Source organism: Phasianus colchicus, chromosome 3 (assembly GCF_987193195.1).
Source record: "Phasianus colchicus chromosome 3, bPhaCol1.hap1.1, whole genome shotgun sequence".
NCBI classification, from domain to species: domain Eukaryota; kingdom Metazoa; phylum Chordata; class Aves; order Galliformes; family Phasianidae; genus Phasianus; species Phasianus colchicus.
The window spans coordinates 81,338,411-81,356,676 of NC_143438.1; the positions used below are offsets into that span (position 1 = coordinate 81,338,411).

The window sequence follows — 18,266 nt, forward strand, 5'->3', positions numbered from 1 at the left end:
TTGCTTTAATGATTGCTTCATATCAACCTTTCTATGATTTTACCCCGGACTGATATTAAGCAAATGAGCCTATAGTTTTCTGCATCAGGTCACTCATTCTTTTTCATTATTGCTTTGGGGTTTGGTTTGTTTTTGTGTAATTTAAAGCTTCTTTCAATGCTTTTAAGTTCTGAAAAATCTTACGCTTAAGTTTCCCTACGCTCACATATCTGGTTGTGTGAATTTAAGAATATGTTTGGATAGCTGCTGCTTAATATTACCCATAATTACTGATGGAGTAGGAGGAATTACATTTTAGTGTGAAAATTGACTCCTTTATTCTACTGCTTTCAAATACAAAACAAGAATATTTGTTGGTTTCACATGTTCAGTGAGTAACCACCATGCTGTACCTAACATCGGGTTCACTGCGGCTGTTTATGAGGATGCAGAATGCATTTGGTCTCACTAGCCCTAGTCTGCTGGCCACTGACCTCCCCTACATTTTTTGGCTTCCCACATCAAACATCTGCTTTGCTTATTTGTTGATTTAAACTCACATGCCTGCCTAATCACTCATGCATTTTGTTGGTGGCATTTTTGCACTCCAGATGGCTTACTTGCATTTTACCATAGGAGGCTGCAGGTAATGCTGGTCATACTTTCCCCCAGTCATCAATTTTCGTTGTAACAGAGGACTTTTTAAATTAAAATCTTACTGACCAGTTTACATATACTCGTGTCAATCAACATAGCCTTGTAGCAGGGTCCTTCAAAGGAGAGTCAGACTGCAGAGAGTTAAAAGGGGACGGGGGTGAAAAATGCAGGATTTTACTCTGCTTGCCTGAAACTATTTTGAATAATTGAGATCTCGTGGCTTTGGGGAGGGCGGAGGGAGGCTGCTTTTGGCTATAGCACAAAATCCCTCAGGACTGGCCCCACAGCTGGCATTAACCAACACACCTCAGGAGAAGGATGGAGCAGACTGTTGTAGGTCTGCTGGGGACCTGGCCTAGAGTCTTCTGCAAATAGGGAACAAAACAAAGAAAAAATTTTGTCATTAATAATGGTTTGATTTCCTTAGTGACACTGCAGCTGCTTTCAGTCTGGCTGCCGAGAAGCAGCCAGCCAGGAAGGAGCCCCCTGCTACAGCATGACACAGATGGACCAGCAAGGCTAAGGGGCTTGCAGGGCTTTTGCAGTCTCCCCTCCTGGGGAGCTGTGTTCTCCCTCAGAAAATAAGTGATGGGGACTTCGGGCAAAGAAAGCCATGCAAATGAAAAAAAGCAAGGACTAAACCGGTGCAAAAGATGTTTTCATTCGCAGCATGTTTTTTGAGGAGAGCAATTCCTCCAGTTTTCTTATGTTGCACTTGGCATAATTTGAAGCACTGAGGATGGCTGATTCTCTGCGTGTCCCTGCCCAGAGAGCAGTGGCCAGGCACTGCACAGGGATGCTTCTGCTCCATCGTCTCAGAGCTGTGAGCAGTGATCAGTGCAATGGTAGCACTGGGCTTTGCGACTATATCCAGCTCCACAGGGCTGATAATTGCTCCTTTATTAAAATAGCATTCATCTTCTACTCTTTTGCACAGAACTAATGGCTCTGAGCATATTTAAATTCACTTCCTCTGCCGGAATAACTTATTCACTCCCTTTCATGTTGACTTGGTCTTTGGCACTCTCGACATAAATGATTTATTGACTGGAGATAAAGCATTGTTTCCACAGAACTGTTCTTGCGACCCAGGCAAAAGCGGATGTGTCCGCTCTTAGTAAGGTGTTCAGCATAAAAAATGCAATAGACTTGATTGTCTGCACTCAAGAGCCTTTCCGAGAATACAGTACCTGCCCCCATTCACAATAACAAAAAAAAAAATCTCCCCCACATTTTTATTTATATTAAAAAGTTTTCGGAAGAATACGCTGGGATCCAGATAGTTGTTCAGTAGCTGCAGAACAATTTCATAAATATCCCTGAGGAAGCATGGCCTACTTTGGGAGAATAACAGTGATTAAAAACATCCAAACACGATGAATAGTTAAATACAAGCCAAAAAGTACAGTGATTTCCTTATGGCTCCTGCAGACAGTTACACACGTGAGGAGTGTCACAGGGCACGAGGGAACTGTTCTTGCTTATGCTTAGAGTTCTCCACATGCACGGCTGTCTGTAGGATGGAGACCTACAGCGCTGCCAAATGAGCTTGGTCCATGGGCACCTACAGCAGAGCTCTCACTGAGTTTGGCTACACGAGGGTCTGTATTTGTTTTCACATTTCTCAGGGCCTGTAACACTGGTTTTCTAGATCACCATAGCTAGAATCCTGGGAAGCTTTTAAAACAAACTGTTTTAATGGGAGAAGTGCACACATCTAAATTCATGACCATCTACTGGAAGATGTTCAAAACTAACACTGATACAAAAATGCTTCTAGCAGCTCTTTGCCTAACTCATATTTTTCTCCTATGACCTTTTAGGATAATACTCTCTGATAAACTCTTCTATTATCATTCAAATTATGCCAGAATTTTTCGCTGGATAATAAAATAAGAGAATTTCTACTGCAGGAGTATAGCATTCTCCTTTTGAAAATAATTTATATTCAAGTTGTTTTTTGTTTGTTTGTTTGTTTTTAATTGCTATACCAACACAAAATTGGTGTCAGTTGCCAGAGCACATTTTTAAAATCTGTAGCAGAAAGAGCTGTAAAATTTACTGGAGCTTATAATGGAATTCTGCAAGGTGCTCAGCCACTTCTCTCAATAAGGATCAGATTCCAACCTGCAATACTATGAAAAGCTCTAAAAAGTGCAAATGATGCTGTTGGCAAAGATTTTTACATCATAAGGAGAACTTGTACACCAATAAATGTAAAATTAGGGCCAGGATTTTCAGAAAAAGAATATAAAGCTTACTGCCTTATACTTTTTGGGAGATTCACTTGGAAAGACCCAAACCCATGCAAAGACCCATACCACTAGAAATCACTAGCAACTTCTGAAAATCTTGGCCGTCAATTTCCTTCTTGAACAGTAAAGAAGTATTCAACATGCTGAATCTGAGCTGGGTGGAGAGCTGTAACCTAATCCTGCACTCATCTGAAAAAAATTACATCCTCAATGTATTTATTTGTTGATTCTACAGGCACCCTCAGAGGCTGACCTTGAATTCTCTAGCAATGAACTGTACAATAGTTTTTAAGTATCATAACACAGGAATTTGCTCTAAAAAGGTGCCTTTACCTTGATGTAATTGTGTCTTCTCTCCACTGCTGCATCTTCACACCTGTATGGCACTTCATCCACAGTTTGGCATACACACTAAAAGCAACTCTACTGTATCTGCCTATTAGGTTGGAGAGAATGACAGTTTTTAAATATACAAAAGCTACCTTTGATTTTAAAGAAATGAGGAACAAATAGGTAAGTCCCCTTAGCATGTTGATGGCATCAGTTCATCACAAAGAGTGTGTCAAGAAGGTCCTGATGTTAGGGACAGACATTAATTCCACTAAATCCCCGTGGAAAAAAAAAATAGTACCACAGCCAGCTGTGATACAGCCAGTGATGAAGCCAGCCATTCAGAGACTGAACAAAAATCAATGCTCAGATTGAATGCAACAGTCTTGAGCCTGCTACAGTATATTGAAAGGCTTATTAGAACCGTTTGCTTATTCCTATTTCCTACCAAAATATGCTTTTGGATAGAAAGTGGAAAAAGTTAACAAAGAAGTCTGCCCCCGTTGGAGGGAGTGTCTCGGTCCTCAGAAGTATAGTCTTATGCATTACCTTTTTCAGAGCATTTGGTTTGGACTGTGATTCCCAAGTCCTGCCCAAAACATAAACAGTGGCCAGCAAAAAGGATCTGAATTCTTCCAGTTTGTTCTGTTCCTAGTGTAGACCAAACTCTAGGTCCAACTCCCCTCTGAGAAGGGTGCTCTCCCTTTCCTCTCCCTCACTGAGTAAGAAAACACATTGGCATAACAGGAATGAGAGCCTTTGATATCTGCTGGATGGGAGGGAGAGCAGACACAGTGTCCTAGAGCTCATTCAACCAACCCTGTTCTTGGCTACCTCTGTGGCAGCTGTTCTGCAAGTCTCCACGAAGTCACACCTCTGCCATGTGCAAATCTATCTACACAGTGTACTGTGACTCGGTGAAGGTATGCTAGTAGTGGACTTCAGTTTGGATGCAGTCTCAGCACAACTACTGAAACATATCCTCAGTATTTAGGAAAGACCATTATATATATATGGACTGTGCTAATTCTGTGCAGAAAGCACGCATGAAGTGCTGATATTGTTTAACGGAATACTATTAGACTGCAAAACTAACACATACAAGACTTCTACATTCCTATCAGGGGTGTAGTAATGTGAACATATCCACGGAGATTGGAGAATTCCTGTAAGTTTTTCCTAAAACATCATGCCATCTGCATACATAATAGAAGAATCCAGTAGTTGCCATGCTAAAACAGGACTTCTAGTGAAGGGCATAGGCAGTCCCCTAAAGGGAACCCAAAGTTATGCACAGTGATGAAAACCGGAAGAAATTTTCCAGCTAAAGGTCTGTCAATGACCATTTTGAACAAATTAGCACTGGATATTATGCACCACATTTTTACTCCACAGCAAACCAGGTCTTCTCAGAATGCATCATCTTGAGTGGGCTGATTTTACTTCAAGTTTGTCTTCACTCCTCCAAGGTCACCTTCTGGCAGTGCCATTGATTATTTTTTTTTTCATGAAGGAAAGTTCATTTTCATATCAAGTGGCAGGACAGCAGCTTTACAGGCTGGAAATGTTTATGGAGAGCTCTCTGCTGGGGCTGTAAGAAACAAAACAGAAAACCAAAACGAGACAGTGAGCATAGACCAGAGTAAAGGAATTACCATGTATTTCAACTACATGTTTGTGCTGAGCAAATGCATTTCTGCTGTAAAGATAAACTACTCTTAGAACATACATTATGACCCTGGCACTTTCTTTAATCAACTTTACTCATCAACCAAAAAACTCCGTGCTTAATCAATTTCTTAGATAAATATAAAGTGCAGACCAGCAATCATTTGTCTGATTTAACAAATGCTGTTTGAATTTTATTGCCTCATCTTAAAGCACTGCTCACTCTTTCTCCAATCTAAGTCCCAGAGGGGCTGGGTCTTGGCTGGGCTTGCATAAACTACTGAGGCACCTCAGTAGCCAAATGCTGGAAAGGTTCAAGTGTCAATGTAGAGGTTGATGCTCTCTCACCACTTCTGCTGGTCAAGACAGTAAGACTTGGCCACTGCTGTAGTAAAGCACCTTCAATTTCTGTAGCACTGAAGCTGCTATTCCTTGCCTCACAGTCCTCACAAAGCTGTAAGTCAATCACATAACAAAAGATTATGTGGAGGTTTCTTATAATTTCTTCTCTCCTCTGCCAAACTCTTCTCTGAGATGCAAAGCAGAAAGACAAGAGATAATGGACGCAAGATGCAGTAAGAGATATTCCAGGTAGATACAAGGAAAAAGTGCCCAGCAAGAGTGGCTGAACATTGAAACAAGTTACAGGTTGTCCAGTCTCCACCTGCAGAGATTGTAGTGCCACAGAATCCTTAGATTTGGAAGGAATGTTTAAAGGTCATCCAACTCCCCTGCAATAAACCAGGACACCTACAGCTAGATCAGGGTGCCCAGAGCCCCATCCTGCCTGAACTTGAATGACTCCAAGGATGGGGTATCCACCACCTCACCAGGCAACCTGTTCCAGTGCTTCACTACCCGTACCATAAGAATCTTATTCCTTATATCGAATCTGAACTTCCCCTCTTTTAGTTTGAAATCACTTCCCCTTTTCCTTTCATAACAGACCCCGTTTAAGAGTGTGTCCCCTTCTTTCTTACAGCCCCCCTTTCAATACTGAGCTCTGCTCTGCAGGGTTCAATTGTCAGGTTCTGCCATCCTGCCTACATTCACCTCTGGAGCCCCAAACCATTGCTGCTATGGAAATGAAGGGTTGCTTGAATGGGGGGAATGGGCAGGATGCAAACCTGCAGGTTCTGGAAGAGCACTGAGTGAGATTTTACAAAAGATAAGAAAAAGAAAAAATAAGCTAAAAACACCTTATTCCTCAGTTTAAATATGGTCTGTGACATAGAAGAACAATAAAACTCAGTCTTCTTAGCCACTTTCTTCCTTATTTAGGCACATTCACTCAATTACAGTGCTTGCTTTCATTTTGGTTTCCACTACTTTTATTCTCAAGGTCCTTGAGTGCAGTGATCCCTCCAGCACCTGCTGTCATCTGCTCCTCGACAGACCCGCGTCCAAAGTGGCCTGAAAAAGGAACGTGTTTGGGACCCAACAAATGTTTATTCTATGAGAGAACTGACAGGAAAGTTTTGATCCTTCACCTGGCACAGGCAGATAACTGACTGCATCCCCTGGGGCAGAAAAGGAAGCAATGGGGATATTAAGCAGGTGTGAAGATTAAGGGGAAATCTGGGGAAAGGTTTTAAACTTGGAGAGAAGCAAACAGGTACCTAACCTCAAAAATGTTGGATTCCGGGTGAACTGGGATTTTTGCAGCGTTGGCAGAGATGCAATTGTTTCACAAAGGAGAAATAAGACTTCTTTTTTGAGGCTAAATAGCTCATGTGCTGCAAGGAAGGGGAAATTTGAAAAGCTCTCCCAAGCAATCAAAATATCTCACCTATCCGCAGAGTGACAGAACTAAAAAGAAACGGGCAAACTGGCGACTTACATCAGGTCAGGCCTCAAGATTCCCATGCTGGAATTCCCACCATCCCCTCTGTCTGAACCCTTGGCCTGTGCACGTGTCTGGGTTTTACGTCAGTCAGTGGGCCATGAGAAACCCGAGAACACAGAACAGGGACTGATCCATACCCAAGCTCCATCACACCGTGGTGTGAGCGGAACCGAGCCTGGAAGCAACCAGTGACACTGACCTTGGGAAAAGCAGTAATTCTGTTCAGTTCTGAACTTCGAGTAAGCAAAGCAAGGGGTTAGCAGTGATTTAGTGCATTTCTTCTAATTTTATCTTTCGAGGTCAAGATTTTAGAAGCGCTTATTCCCACTTGTAACCTATAATTTTTGATGCCCAGATGGAGAGTCCTCTAACGATCTTGGTTTTCTAACAGCATGTACCCAGCACTTTTAGAAAGTAAGATCTTTTTAAAAGGTATCACAAGTGAGCAGTTGTCTTTGAAAGCACTGCCTTAGCCTGTAGGCTCTTGGAATGATGACTGCCTTTCGCATGGGGTTTGTAAGCTTACCAACTCGGCGGCCTACAGATCTAATCTCATATGACATTTTCAGGAAGCTGCCATAGAAAGACACCAATCATTTCAAAGCCAGAGATGTATTTCATTTATGAGCGTGTGATTTTTTTCTAACTGGAAAAGAAACATCCTTTTCATTCATTTAAAATATATGTTAATTCAGCTCAACCTAGCAGTATTGCTTATTTTCATACCTTCATAACTGAAGGATCCTGATAAAGAAAACAAATATCTATTTCCTTTGCTACATTTCTTCTATACTGGAACTAATTTTATAATAAATTTCAAGGCAGGACATTTCAAACATGAGACTGCTAGGAAAAACACCTATTTCCAACATCCGTGTAGCAACTATTACTTTCAGTGTGGTAAAATCTGCTTTCAGCTGCATTGACTAGTATGTGTCAGAAAGGCTGCAGGTATCTCACTTCATGCTTCTCACGTAGCTTGGGACATTCCAGTATTCTGCAGATTACTGCAGACTTGTTGCATCTTGCTTCTTAACATTGAGCAGCAATGCTAGCTTTGAAAAATTTCATACAATGACAAAAGGAAATGGTTGCCAGCTCATTCCTAGATTTACCCTTTTTCTTTATTGTTCACTGAATTATAAGCACTGAGGTGTGAGAACTAATGGAAATTAATGCAAAAACAAAACACCTCTTTGGGGAGCTACTGATCCGGGTCAACCACCACAAGAGAAGGAGGAACGAGGATTACCAAGGGCTGGGAAATGCAGCCAAGGGGAACTGCAGCAAGAACAGGATGGTTCCACACTGCAATCAGTGCCCCAGGCCAGATGACACCAAGTTTGGTTTCATTTCACCATGAAATCATCCCCTGGCTGTTCTGGGCTGAGTGGGAGGAATCTCTGCACTTTTGTTGTCTAGGTAAAAGCAGCTATTGTTGCACATCCTTATTACCTAAGCCTGATATGCAGAGTCAACAGTGCCAGAGCTCAAAGGTTACCTGAGGGTCTGCCTGTCGTAGCTGGTGTCCTGCAGCCCACTGCACCCAGCTCCCAGCCCCAGTCCTGTGTTGTAGGGCAGCCAGACAAGCCTCAGGGCTGGAGGAAGACAGCAAGCTGCTGGGCTGCCAGAGACACTGCCTCTCTGCTTCTATTAAAACGGTGCTAAGCCATTAATCAATGGGCTGAACACAACACCCAGCAGTTAAGAAGGAAAACAGGGATGTGGGTGATTCTTGATCAGACAATTTTGTTTTGATTCCTGACTGGTCATTTGTTGGTCAGGCTTGCTTGATTTTCCCCTCATTACTAAAACCTAGTAGCTGACACAGTCTTGAAGGTTACTTAATGTTGTTTGTAAAATGCACTGTCATTACGGTAGAAAAATACAAAGAGGGAAAAGGGAGGAAGTCTCTTCTTGCTTTTGATTTTTGAATTTGCTTGCCAAGCAGGAAACCAACATTTCAGTTTTGGAGCAGACAGAAAAGGTGGGTCTATAAGCACAACATCTAGAGCTTCAAACATTATAATCCCAGTTGCAAACCTTTAGTACTCATTAATAAATCCATGTTAGATGATTTTAACAGCTACAAAAATATGGAATTAAATATAAATGTTTCCTTTCAGTTCTACTTTTTTTTTTTTTAGGATACCATTATGACATATTTTTCATTTTCACTCCTGAGCCATGAAACAAGATGCTTTGGTTCAAAGGATCAGGGACACAGATGTACCACTACACGACTCCAGGAGCAGACTCTTTAAAACAAACAGCAGCCAACAGGGAATTGTTATTTCTGCAAATGTGAACTCAGGGTTTCTTATTTTTTTGAAAACACTTCTTCTTCTGGGCAGCATGCTCCCATAACCAGGTGCTCATAATCCACCTGAATACATTTTTAATACCGGTCCATAAATATGCTACTGAATATTCCCATGTGGGACCTCTGAAAGTGGATGTCTCTACATGCAATAAACTCCTTGGCATTATTTATGTATTTCTGCATTGCTCCCCCTGCATGGTCCCAGGTCCAACAAGGGCTGTAAAGAGGCAGCTGGCATGCAGCCTGCATGCAGCCAGCATCGGCATGGCACAACATGGGACAGAGCTCAGTGCAGTGCGAGAGCCATCATCAGCCACTACCTGCACATGGGAAGGTGGGATCTTGGCTCACTTGCAGCTTTGCACTCTGGATCAATGGCAAATCTCATCTTAAGGAAGGCTTCAGGGTGGCCTTCAAATGATAGAGAAGACATATCTACTGTCACTTTATGCTGATGTATTTTTCTTCCTATATTCTCTCTTATGCCGAGACTCTAAGGAGCTCAGCTGGGGACACCCTGGTTTGAAAAGGAAAAAGCACTTCAAGACAGATGATGAAGATTCAACAAGGTCGAGCAAATCCTTTCTCCTATATTCTGACTAAAGAGAAAACTCACTTCTTGCTTGTGATGCAGGGCTCTGTAGCCTGTATCAGGCAATTTTGAGATGAAACATTTCTGGGAGAATGGATGTCATGGCAGATGCTCTCAGCAGGTAACCTTCCAAAAAGCCAATTAGTCAGAGGTTATCGCAGCTGCTCTGTGAAACACAGTTGGTTCACACAGAATGGGTTGGAAATGTAGTTGTCCAAAATGTGTTTCACTAAGCTATTCAGCGTCCTCAAATGGTCAGATTAGCCAAAAGTCTCCTCATGAGTCATGCACGATTGCAGCTTCCCTACTACAGCAGATCTCTCACCAACTTTACTAGGTTAAACAAAATGAGGACACACATTGATTCTGTCTGCAGATGATTTATGCAGTAATTTCTGTTCCTTGCCTCTTCCTTCAAAAATCTGAGTTCACAATGGCCATGATGAGCTCTCTGATGGGCCTGAGCTACCACTCCATCTTTGTTTTGAAAAGTATTCTAAAAGCGTTCTAGCATCTACTAAGCTTGATTTTCCAGTGTTTATCTGGAATCCTCAGAAGGAAAAACTATCCTCCAAGATGTATGCCCTTTTCATGTCTAAGCCTAAATAAAATGTGACAATTCCCAAAACAAGTTAAAAGTCAAGTTCAAAAAGCTGGCAAAATCCTGGGAGAGACTTTCTTTGTTCAAAGTGGCTCATTCATCCCTACTCAGGATGCTTCACACAGCTCACCACCTACCTGCTGCTGCAAACATACAAAGAAAAAAGAGATGTGCTTTTGCATTCAGTAGAACACGATTTCCTTGAACTAACAAGCAGCTAAAATATTTTGAAAATTGCATGCAACCACTTCCTTAGCGTTTATAAATTTTTTCAAAGAATTCTTCTGATATACTGCTAACTTACCTATCAACGTGAACAGTGAACTGGCTGTCCACCACCATCCTTCTCTAGAGACTCAAGTTATAGCGAACAGAAAGATTTAAAAGAAGGCGATGCTAAGCAGGCTGAAAGTTTCAGCTAGTGCTGTCTGAGACTTGAAGTGCACCTGAGATTGCCATCTTCATTCCCTCTTATGCATGTCTTTCCCTGCCTGACTCTAATCAGTTCTTGATCTCACAGGTCCTTGTGGGTACTCTGCAGGAAGTGAAAAAGGTTGTCACAGATAAATAGTCTTCCATAAGTTGGTTCTAAATAGTCATTTGCACTACATCTTGAGCCTTTGCATATCCATTGCTTTTGTCCTGAGAGACTGAGTTTTAATACAAAGCACAGGGAACTGTACAAAATGAGTGAACTTAAAAAACAGCCTCAAGTGGTATCTCTGCTCTGATCCCTACCTTGAACCTGCCCTTGCTTTTGTTCTGTGGCTTCTACAGGATGTTTTCAAAACTATCTCACTCAAAACTATGCTGTGTCTTATGGAAAATAGTTCTGCCCATTATATCACTATATTACTTACCTGAGGATCCTTCAGCAAAATATGCAGTAAGTTAAGAACATAATCAGAGGAAAACAAGGACTTCGCTAGAAAAATCAAAGTATTATAGCAAAAGGGTTTGGAAACTGGAGCTACAGCTCCCTCACTGCCTATGCAGAGCTGACACAGGATTAATAGGTGGAACAAACTACCCTCCTTCGGGGAGATATTCACATATTCACTGTGAGGTTCCCTGCAATGAAAGTTTTAACTCAGTTCTCATTCTGTGAAGTGATTAACCAAGTGAGAATGAAAATTACACCTACTCAAACCACTTAAATGATTGCATGTATGTGCACACATTTACTACAAAACAAAAACATAGATCATGAAGCCTACAAAATCAGCTTCTCCCCCAAGACATTGAACAAGCAACTTTATTTCCCTCTTTGGAGGAATGAATTATAATATATCCTTCTACCCTATTATCATAGCGCTATCACTGTCTTCCCCATTCTTCTGCATGTAGCAGAGAGAAAGAACAGAAGAAGGCTTTTATGTCATTTGTCACTTAATTTTCCCCTTCTACTTCAGTACGCGGCCCACCACCTCACTTAATGAACAACAGTCAATCTTAATCTGGAAAATAATTATTGCTATCCTCATGGGCTCTTCTAGACACACTGTCCAATCATTTCACAAACAAAGTGCCTCAGTTCCAAATACTCTGTGAGAAGACACTGCCTTATTTTACAGTTCCTAGTTCGGCACAAAGAGTTCCAGACTATGCAGCTGGCATCTGTCTGGCTTTGACTCCAGCTCTGGAGCTCCTGAGTTGGGTGAAAAACCTATAGAAAGAGAGGGTTTGAGAAGACTGCTGGAATACATAGCTGGGTCTGGAAGCTGGAACTCCGAGGAGGGGTACAAGCAGGACCCTAAGCATGCCAAAGGAAGTTTGGTTTCGACCATCTGTACAGACTCCTCAACATGCTTTTACATGATGCCTTCTTCTAATCTGCTCTGAAGTGTGATTTTTATAGGAAATTGACTCTTGCTGATTGCCCACCTGACAGGAAAATCTGCTGACCTGTCATTTTACAAGTCAGCACAGCTTGGAAGCCTGGAAAGCAAGCAGTCACCATGTCATCCTCATGAGCTTGGCTGTGACCAGACTGAGAAACTCTTCTTAGGACTCTGCAAAGCCAGAAAAATCAGGCTGGTGCATATGCAACTACAGTTTCTTAAAATTAAACTAAGTAAAAGGCTTCTGGCCTAATTTTATAGCTGCACGACCAATCTCAAAAAGGTGCTGCAGCAGGGGACACTCTTCCCTAGACAGAGATCCCCTTCCATCCCTGATGCCATGACAGAGCAGGCAGCTGAGCGCTCTGCAAACCCAGCTCATATCCCTTTCTGGGTGACTGCAAATGAACTAAAGAGATCAAAACAAGTTACCACCTCTAAAGAGTTCCCTGGGTGATGATTAAGACCATGTCTTAGTGTACAGCCTTAGAAGAAGGCATCATGTAAAAGCATGTTGAGGAGTCTGTACAGATGGTCGAAACCCAGATACCACTCTGCCTCTGCAGCAGAGCTTGAAAAGTGAAAGATGGACTGACTGTATCAAAGAGGTTCTTAAGTCAGGCATGAAGACTAAGGCCTGAAATTATGCAGGCTGTGTTGATCACAGAGCCAACCAAGTAAGGCTCTCATGAAGACGTGTCAGGTATGGAACAAAGAATACCCAGCCAACAATAAGAAGGAATTTCAACTGTTGATGTTCTTGAGACGTAATAATCAGATCCACACAGGAACTGATTGATCAGTTGAGAAATCTGCTTTACTCTGCTTTGCCCCTTTCCTATTTTAGTTTGCAGGCTATCCAAAACACTCGCAGTATTTTATGTCTCCTTTTGCATTATGCACAAACACGATCTGAAAATACACAGAAATACATCTAAATGGTTTCAGACTGCTGGCTTTGCTGTGTTCTGTGGAGCTGACTGCTATTGTTGGTTGCTGCCATCCCATGTTATTCAGATTGTGTCATGTTCCCTTCCTTCCAAAATAAGCACTATGATGTCTGTACAGTATGGCAGGTGGGCAATGCCAATTTACCTCCAAGGGAAGCTCATTTCTGGGAAGTCAGCACCCTCCCAGGTGACACCCTCCCATGCTGCCATCACTCACCAGCACTTGGGACTGGAAAGTGCTCTCATGAGCTGCACTGTGGACATACCTTGTATAAATCAAGGACAGGACCAATGGACTGAGTGGCAGAAAATAATTCAATACCAGGTAGAAATTGACCTTTAAAAGTCAGACAGAAGGGCATCTCCACACTTCAAATAGAAGGATTTGGGGCTAAATGTCATATTGGGAAAAATATTTTCATTCATCATTCTGATTCTTTGCCGGCACTTACTAAGGTATGGATGGATGCAAGACAGGGAAATATGCAGCAGGGCAGTGGCTTGGGCTCAATGTTAAGATGAAGGCCTTGCCTGCCACATTACAATCCAGCAGACTTCCCTGAGCTGTTCAGCTAAGTAAATACGTAACTGTTCTGCACAAAGAAGAACAGCATCAAGAGAAGATACAGCCTGTCTCCTTCCTTCCTGGGGGCCTGTCTTTAAGGATAGAGATGGAAATAAATGTGGTTGCGTGATCTTTTGAGATGATGATTCAGTTGAGCTGCTTTAGTGTAAAGCTGACTGGGTATCTCCACACTGCATACTGCAAGGCTGGATGTAGATGAGAGAGCAGTAGGGTACAGCTATGGGTAGGAACTCTCTCTGCACTCATCTCTGAAGCTCACCTGGTGTTTGCACAAACTCATTTCTCCCATCCCAGACAGGTGACCAGTCTGAGCTAATTATCGAGGCTTCTTTGATGAGCAGGGGAGAAAGACGGTGCTTGGAAGAGTTATCCACCCTACTCACTTGTCATATTGGATAAACGATTCTTTGGAAGGTCCTCTCTCCACTGATTATCCAGACAAGCTAAATGATTAGTGCAGAGCAGGTACCCAGCAATTAAATGGCAAATAAGAACTGACAGGAACTGCAATGTAATGCTTAATTTGATTGTAACAAATTCCAATTAGCATGTGAAATGTAGGCACCACAATGTTCAGGATTAGCATGTTTAATGCTTACATTTCTACTGAAATCAGGAATGATATAGATTCCAGTGGGGGACAAGAGCCCCACATTCCTTTGAGGCCTTGGATATTGGAATTCAACAAGGAAATTACACACTAAATAATCTTCTTAGAAATTTCTACACATAGCTGAGATAATGAGATGCTTCCTGCAAACAATCTACAAAGTACTGAGGATTTTTAGAGAAATTATTTGCTCAGCACTATTGGTACAATTTTGCAGCTGGATATTTTATTGTGTCCATGCTGCCAAAGAGTTTCGATTTGCCGCTGATTTGCTTTTCATTTCTATTTGCAATATGCGAACAAATCGATATCAAGGAATTCATGCAGGCATGTAAAACAAGAGTAAACAAAAACAATGCCTTGTTTATTATTAAACACCTTTCATATTTTATCTATGGTAGGCAATTAGGTTGGTAGGAATTTGCAACTGGAGAAGTTGCACCATTTTATCTCAGGCCAAGCACTTTATCGCTATTCGTGCACAGACAAACTTCCGTGCTTCAAAAGTCAGGGGAAAATATGTAATGGGATGTGGTATTTTTCTTCCAGTGCCAGAAATATACAGATCCTAATTACATTTTTGCTTCAAGGAAGGAAGGAAGGAAGAATTTCTGCCATTAGAGCATGAAAGAAATTTTGGCTAGAAAAACTATGGATAAGATTTTCCAAAAAAACCCAAAACCCCAGATGATTTGCACACCAAAGTCTCATTTAGAAGTCAAAAATACTTTGATTTCTAAGTTACTTGTGAATATTTTCTCTGATGATTTCTACAAGTCATTGAATATTTATCCTAAACAAGTGCTGACATATTCAGAAGCAGATCTGGGGCTGCAACAAGTTCTGGTAACCCCTGAAGACATTTCTATAGCCTCACCCACTAGAGATTCAAAACTTCTGGCATGTCCATATGTCTGAAATCTTCAGTTTGCATCATGCATTTGTCTATTTAGGATAATTAAGGGTATGCCTCCGTGAACACATTACTGCGAGGTAACCAGGGTCTGGATTTACAGCAGAACAGATGCTCTGCTATAACTGTCCATGTGCGTGCCCTTACCCCGTGGTAAATGTAAGGCAGCTTAGCGCCTGTCACTGAATGAGAGCAGGCAACACATTCAGCGTTCGCACTCCATCTTCCAATTACCCCTCAGCAACTTGCTCAGGTAGCCGCGCTGTCATATTTGTTTTACACCCCAGCCACTATCACAGCCTGCCCAGGAATAAACACAGGCAGAGTGTCCTTCGCCAAGACATTTTTTAGGCTGTTTACTGTCACCTCCAATCCGCCCTTCAAGGAGTTTGTATGCAGCGCTCATCCCTGCGTTCTCTGAAAGAATTCAGGAGTCTGGACTCTGGTCCAGAGGGTGTGAGCACAGGGGATCTGAGAGAGCTGCAAACACGTTACATACCAATTTCCTAATGACACTGCCATTTAGCTACTACTTTCAGTTCCGAGATTACAGAGGAATATGATCTCACCTCGTTAGGGCGTAACGACAACATGCTGCTACAGCTCAGGCCTCGCAGCTTTTGCAGCTTTCTCTGGTTGGACGCTCCCATGAGATGGCTGTATCCGTGGCCCTAACAGCATCCTGGATACGTGTCTGTGATCACTGGAGCACAGCCCATCAGCAAGAACTTTTGTCTTCAGCCTCTTGGCCCATACTCTGAGTTAGAAATTCTTTCCACATCTAAGTGGGACCTTCTGATATCGTTCAAAGGCATTTCTGTGTTGCACATGTATTTGGTTCAGTTCTTACACTGACCAGGCCACTCCAGTGAGCAGTTCTAAATCCAGTGCAATAAACCCACCTTGACCATCAGTTGGAAGCTAAGGAAATCCATCCATCTGGGATTTTCCTTGCAGATACTACTGGATATTTGGATATTTGGAAAAAGTAACAAATAAAAAAGCTTTTTACTTTTGATTCAAATTCTGAAGAATTTAACCAACAAATAACCTGTGATATCTCTAATAAAAAGCAAAAACTTTTGAATTTATTACATAAAAAAACAATCCAGTGGCATTGCACTTCTCTCCTGGAAAGCAAGTTTTCTCTTTCCATCTGTGAAAGGAAGATCATGGCTCTGCTTTCTGCACATACACAGTTCTGGGAGCACAACTGCATGTGATGAATCACGTGGAGACAACCATGGGCTTCCAACTTCTCCTTCCAGCCAGCACCATTGCCCTTGTGCTGGGCCAAGCCTGCTGCATGGGACAATGGGACGATGAAATATGTCCCTGTGGCAAACAAGATGAAAGAGCAATGCTTGTATTAAACCAATTCATGTCACTGATCTGCTTTAGAGCTCCAGCACAGCCCCAGCAGCCCTGGCAGCGAGCGGGCAGAATGGCTGCAGGCAGCGGCAGCAGCATCTCAGGCCAGATCCACCACCGAGGTATCATATGGTGGAGTCACATCTTGTGCCTCCCCGAATGCTGGCTATGATCTTCCATAGAACATTGATGTTTAACTCAATTTAGAAAGGTAATAAAGAATTGCAGTGGCGTGCAAATGGATAGACAACACTGCAGATAACTGGCAGGGCTAATTCTCTTTTTAACTAACAATAGGGACAGCAGACCCACTGGCAACAGCCAAAGCATTTGTTCAGATTATGCATTCTCTGACTTTTCTTTTGCTACTGGAGGACCCAATCCTGCAGCTATTTTTGGTAGTGTTATTTTGTCAGTGCCCAGCCATGAATTGGGGTCCCACTGTGCTATTCAAACACTTAACTAAAGGCTGGTTTCTGCCCAAAGACTTTGAAACTTAACTTAAAAAATCCCAGAGGTTTTAATGGCAGGAAGAACTGCATTAGCAGTACTTTCTTCTATTGGCTTTTATTATTTATTTTACTAAATATTGTTTACTTCATTTGCAGTAATTAGAGTAGAATAATGAAAAAAATGTTTTCAAGCAAAAGCCTGGAAGGACTCTGCAGTACTGCTGGTGAAATAACAAGCCATTTCAATGAAAAAACCCATAAGAATTGAACAGCCCCAAATGGCTTCCACAGAGCCATTGTATGTGTAATACTGCCACAGCAGTATTGTATGCAAATATATAATTTAGTTATTTTTATGTAACCTGGTTATTTTGTAATCACAGAGGTAGGGTTTAGACAAATGGGACATACACCATTTGTAAAGAAACAACCTGGGAAAAAATATGCATTGCAGTTGTAGTCCTGATATGTAAATTCAGATACTCAAAATGCACATTGTCACCTAACAGCAGATTATTCAGCTTCACTAATGATACTGATTTTGAGTTAAACTAGAATATAAGGAAATGAAAGCCTATATAAGCATATGATCTTTTAAAACAAACTTTAATGAATAATGATTAGCTTTTATAAAATACTGTTCATTCAAGCCTGTTTTCAGAACCAACTGCAGACTCACACACTCTTTTGTCCCCAGACAAAGGAGTTCACCAGGTCTTTCACTACGCAACCATCACCACTGGTGTGACAACATGTGGTGCTTGTAAAGTTGCACAACTTTACAAACAAACTCTGTTTGTACCATAAATATGAAATACAGACAGGACATAGGATACATCTAAAATATGATGAGAAATATTTATATAGTTATATATCACTAAATCTATTGTGACTATATATAAAATAATCATAATTGATTGTGACTGAATACCTAAATTCTGCAGATCCAGCAGCATTTCCAATGGCATTCATCCATACCATCATGCTGAGATATCATTTGCAATGACCTTTAAAGAAAATGCCCCCTCTTCCAAGAGAGCAGTCTGCCTGCAGGACAAGTGTCTCAGATACGAGCTCATGATTGAGTGGCTAATATCTTCACACAAATCCATCTCACCTGAATGAACATGAAAAACGGTTCTGAGACTGTGCTATCTCCCCGTGTCTGAGATTCTGACTGCAAAACCTTCTAGCAGCCTCTAAGAGTTTTTTGGAAACCATCCTCTATAAAGCCAAAAACTCAGACACAGCCTTCTGCACTCCTGACACCCACAGCTTAACTGGATTTCTCC

General features: G+C 41.8%; 1 protein-coding gene across 4 annotated transcripts in view; it reads right to left on the bottom strand.

The window, feature by feature from the left end:
- Positions 1-1,521: 1,521 nt before the first annotated feature.
- Positions 1,522-18,266, bottom strand: part of SAMD12 (sterile alpha motif domain containing 12) — a 171,913-nt gene continuing 155,168 nt past the window's right edge. For 3 of the 4 annotated variants that reach the window (XR_016465298.1, XR_016465297.1, XR_016465299.1), the window contains exons 5-6: positions 10,556-10,786; positions 1,522-4,812 (exon numbers count right to left, since the gene is read on the bottom strand). Coding sequence is in view for 1 of the 4 variants with exons in the window: in XM_090137927.1 (XP_089994053.1) it covers positions 4,790-4,812 (23 nt within the window). In the remaining 3 variants the exon portion in view is untranslated. The remainder of the gene's footprint in view (positions 4,813-10,555; positions 10,787-18,266) is intronic. The other variant, XM_090137927.1, reaches the window with a different exon arrangement.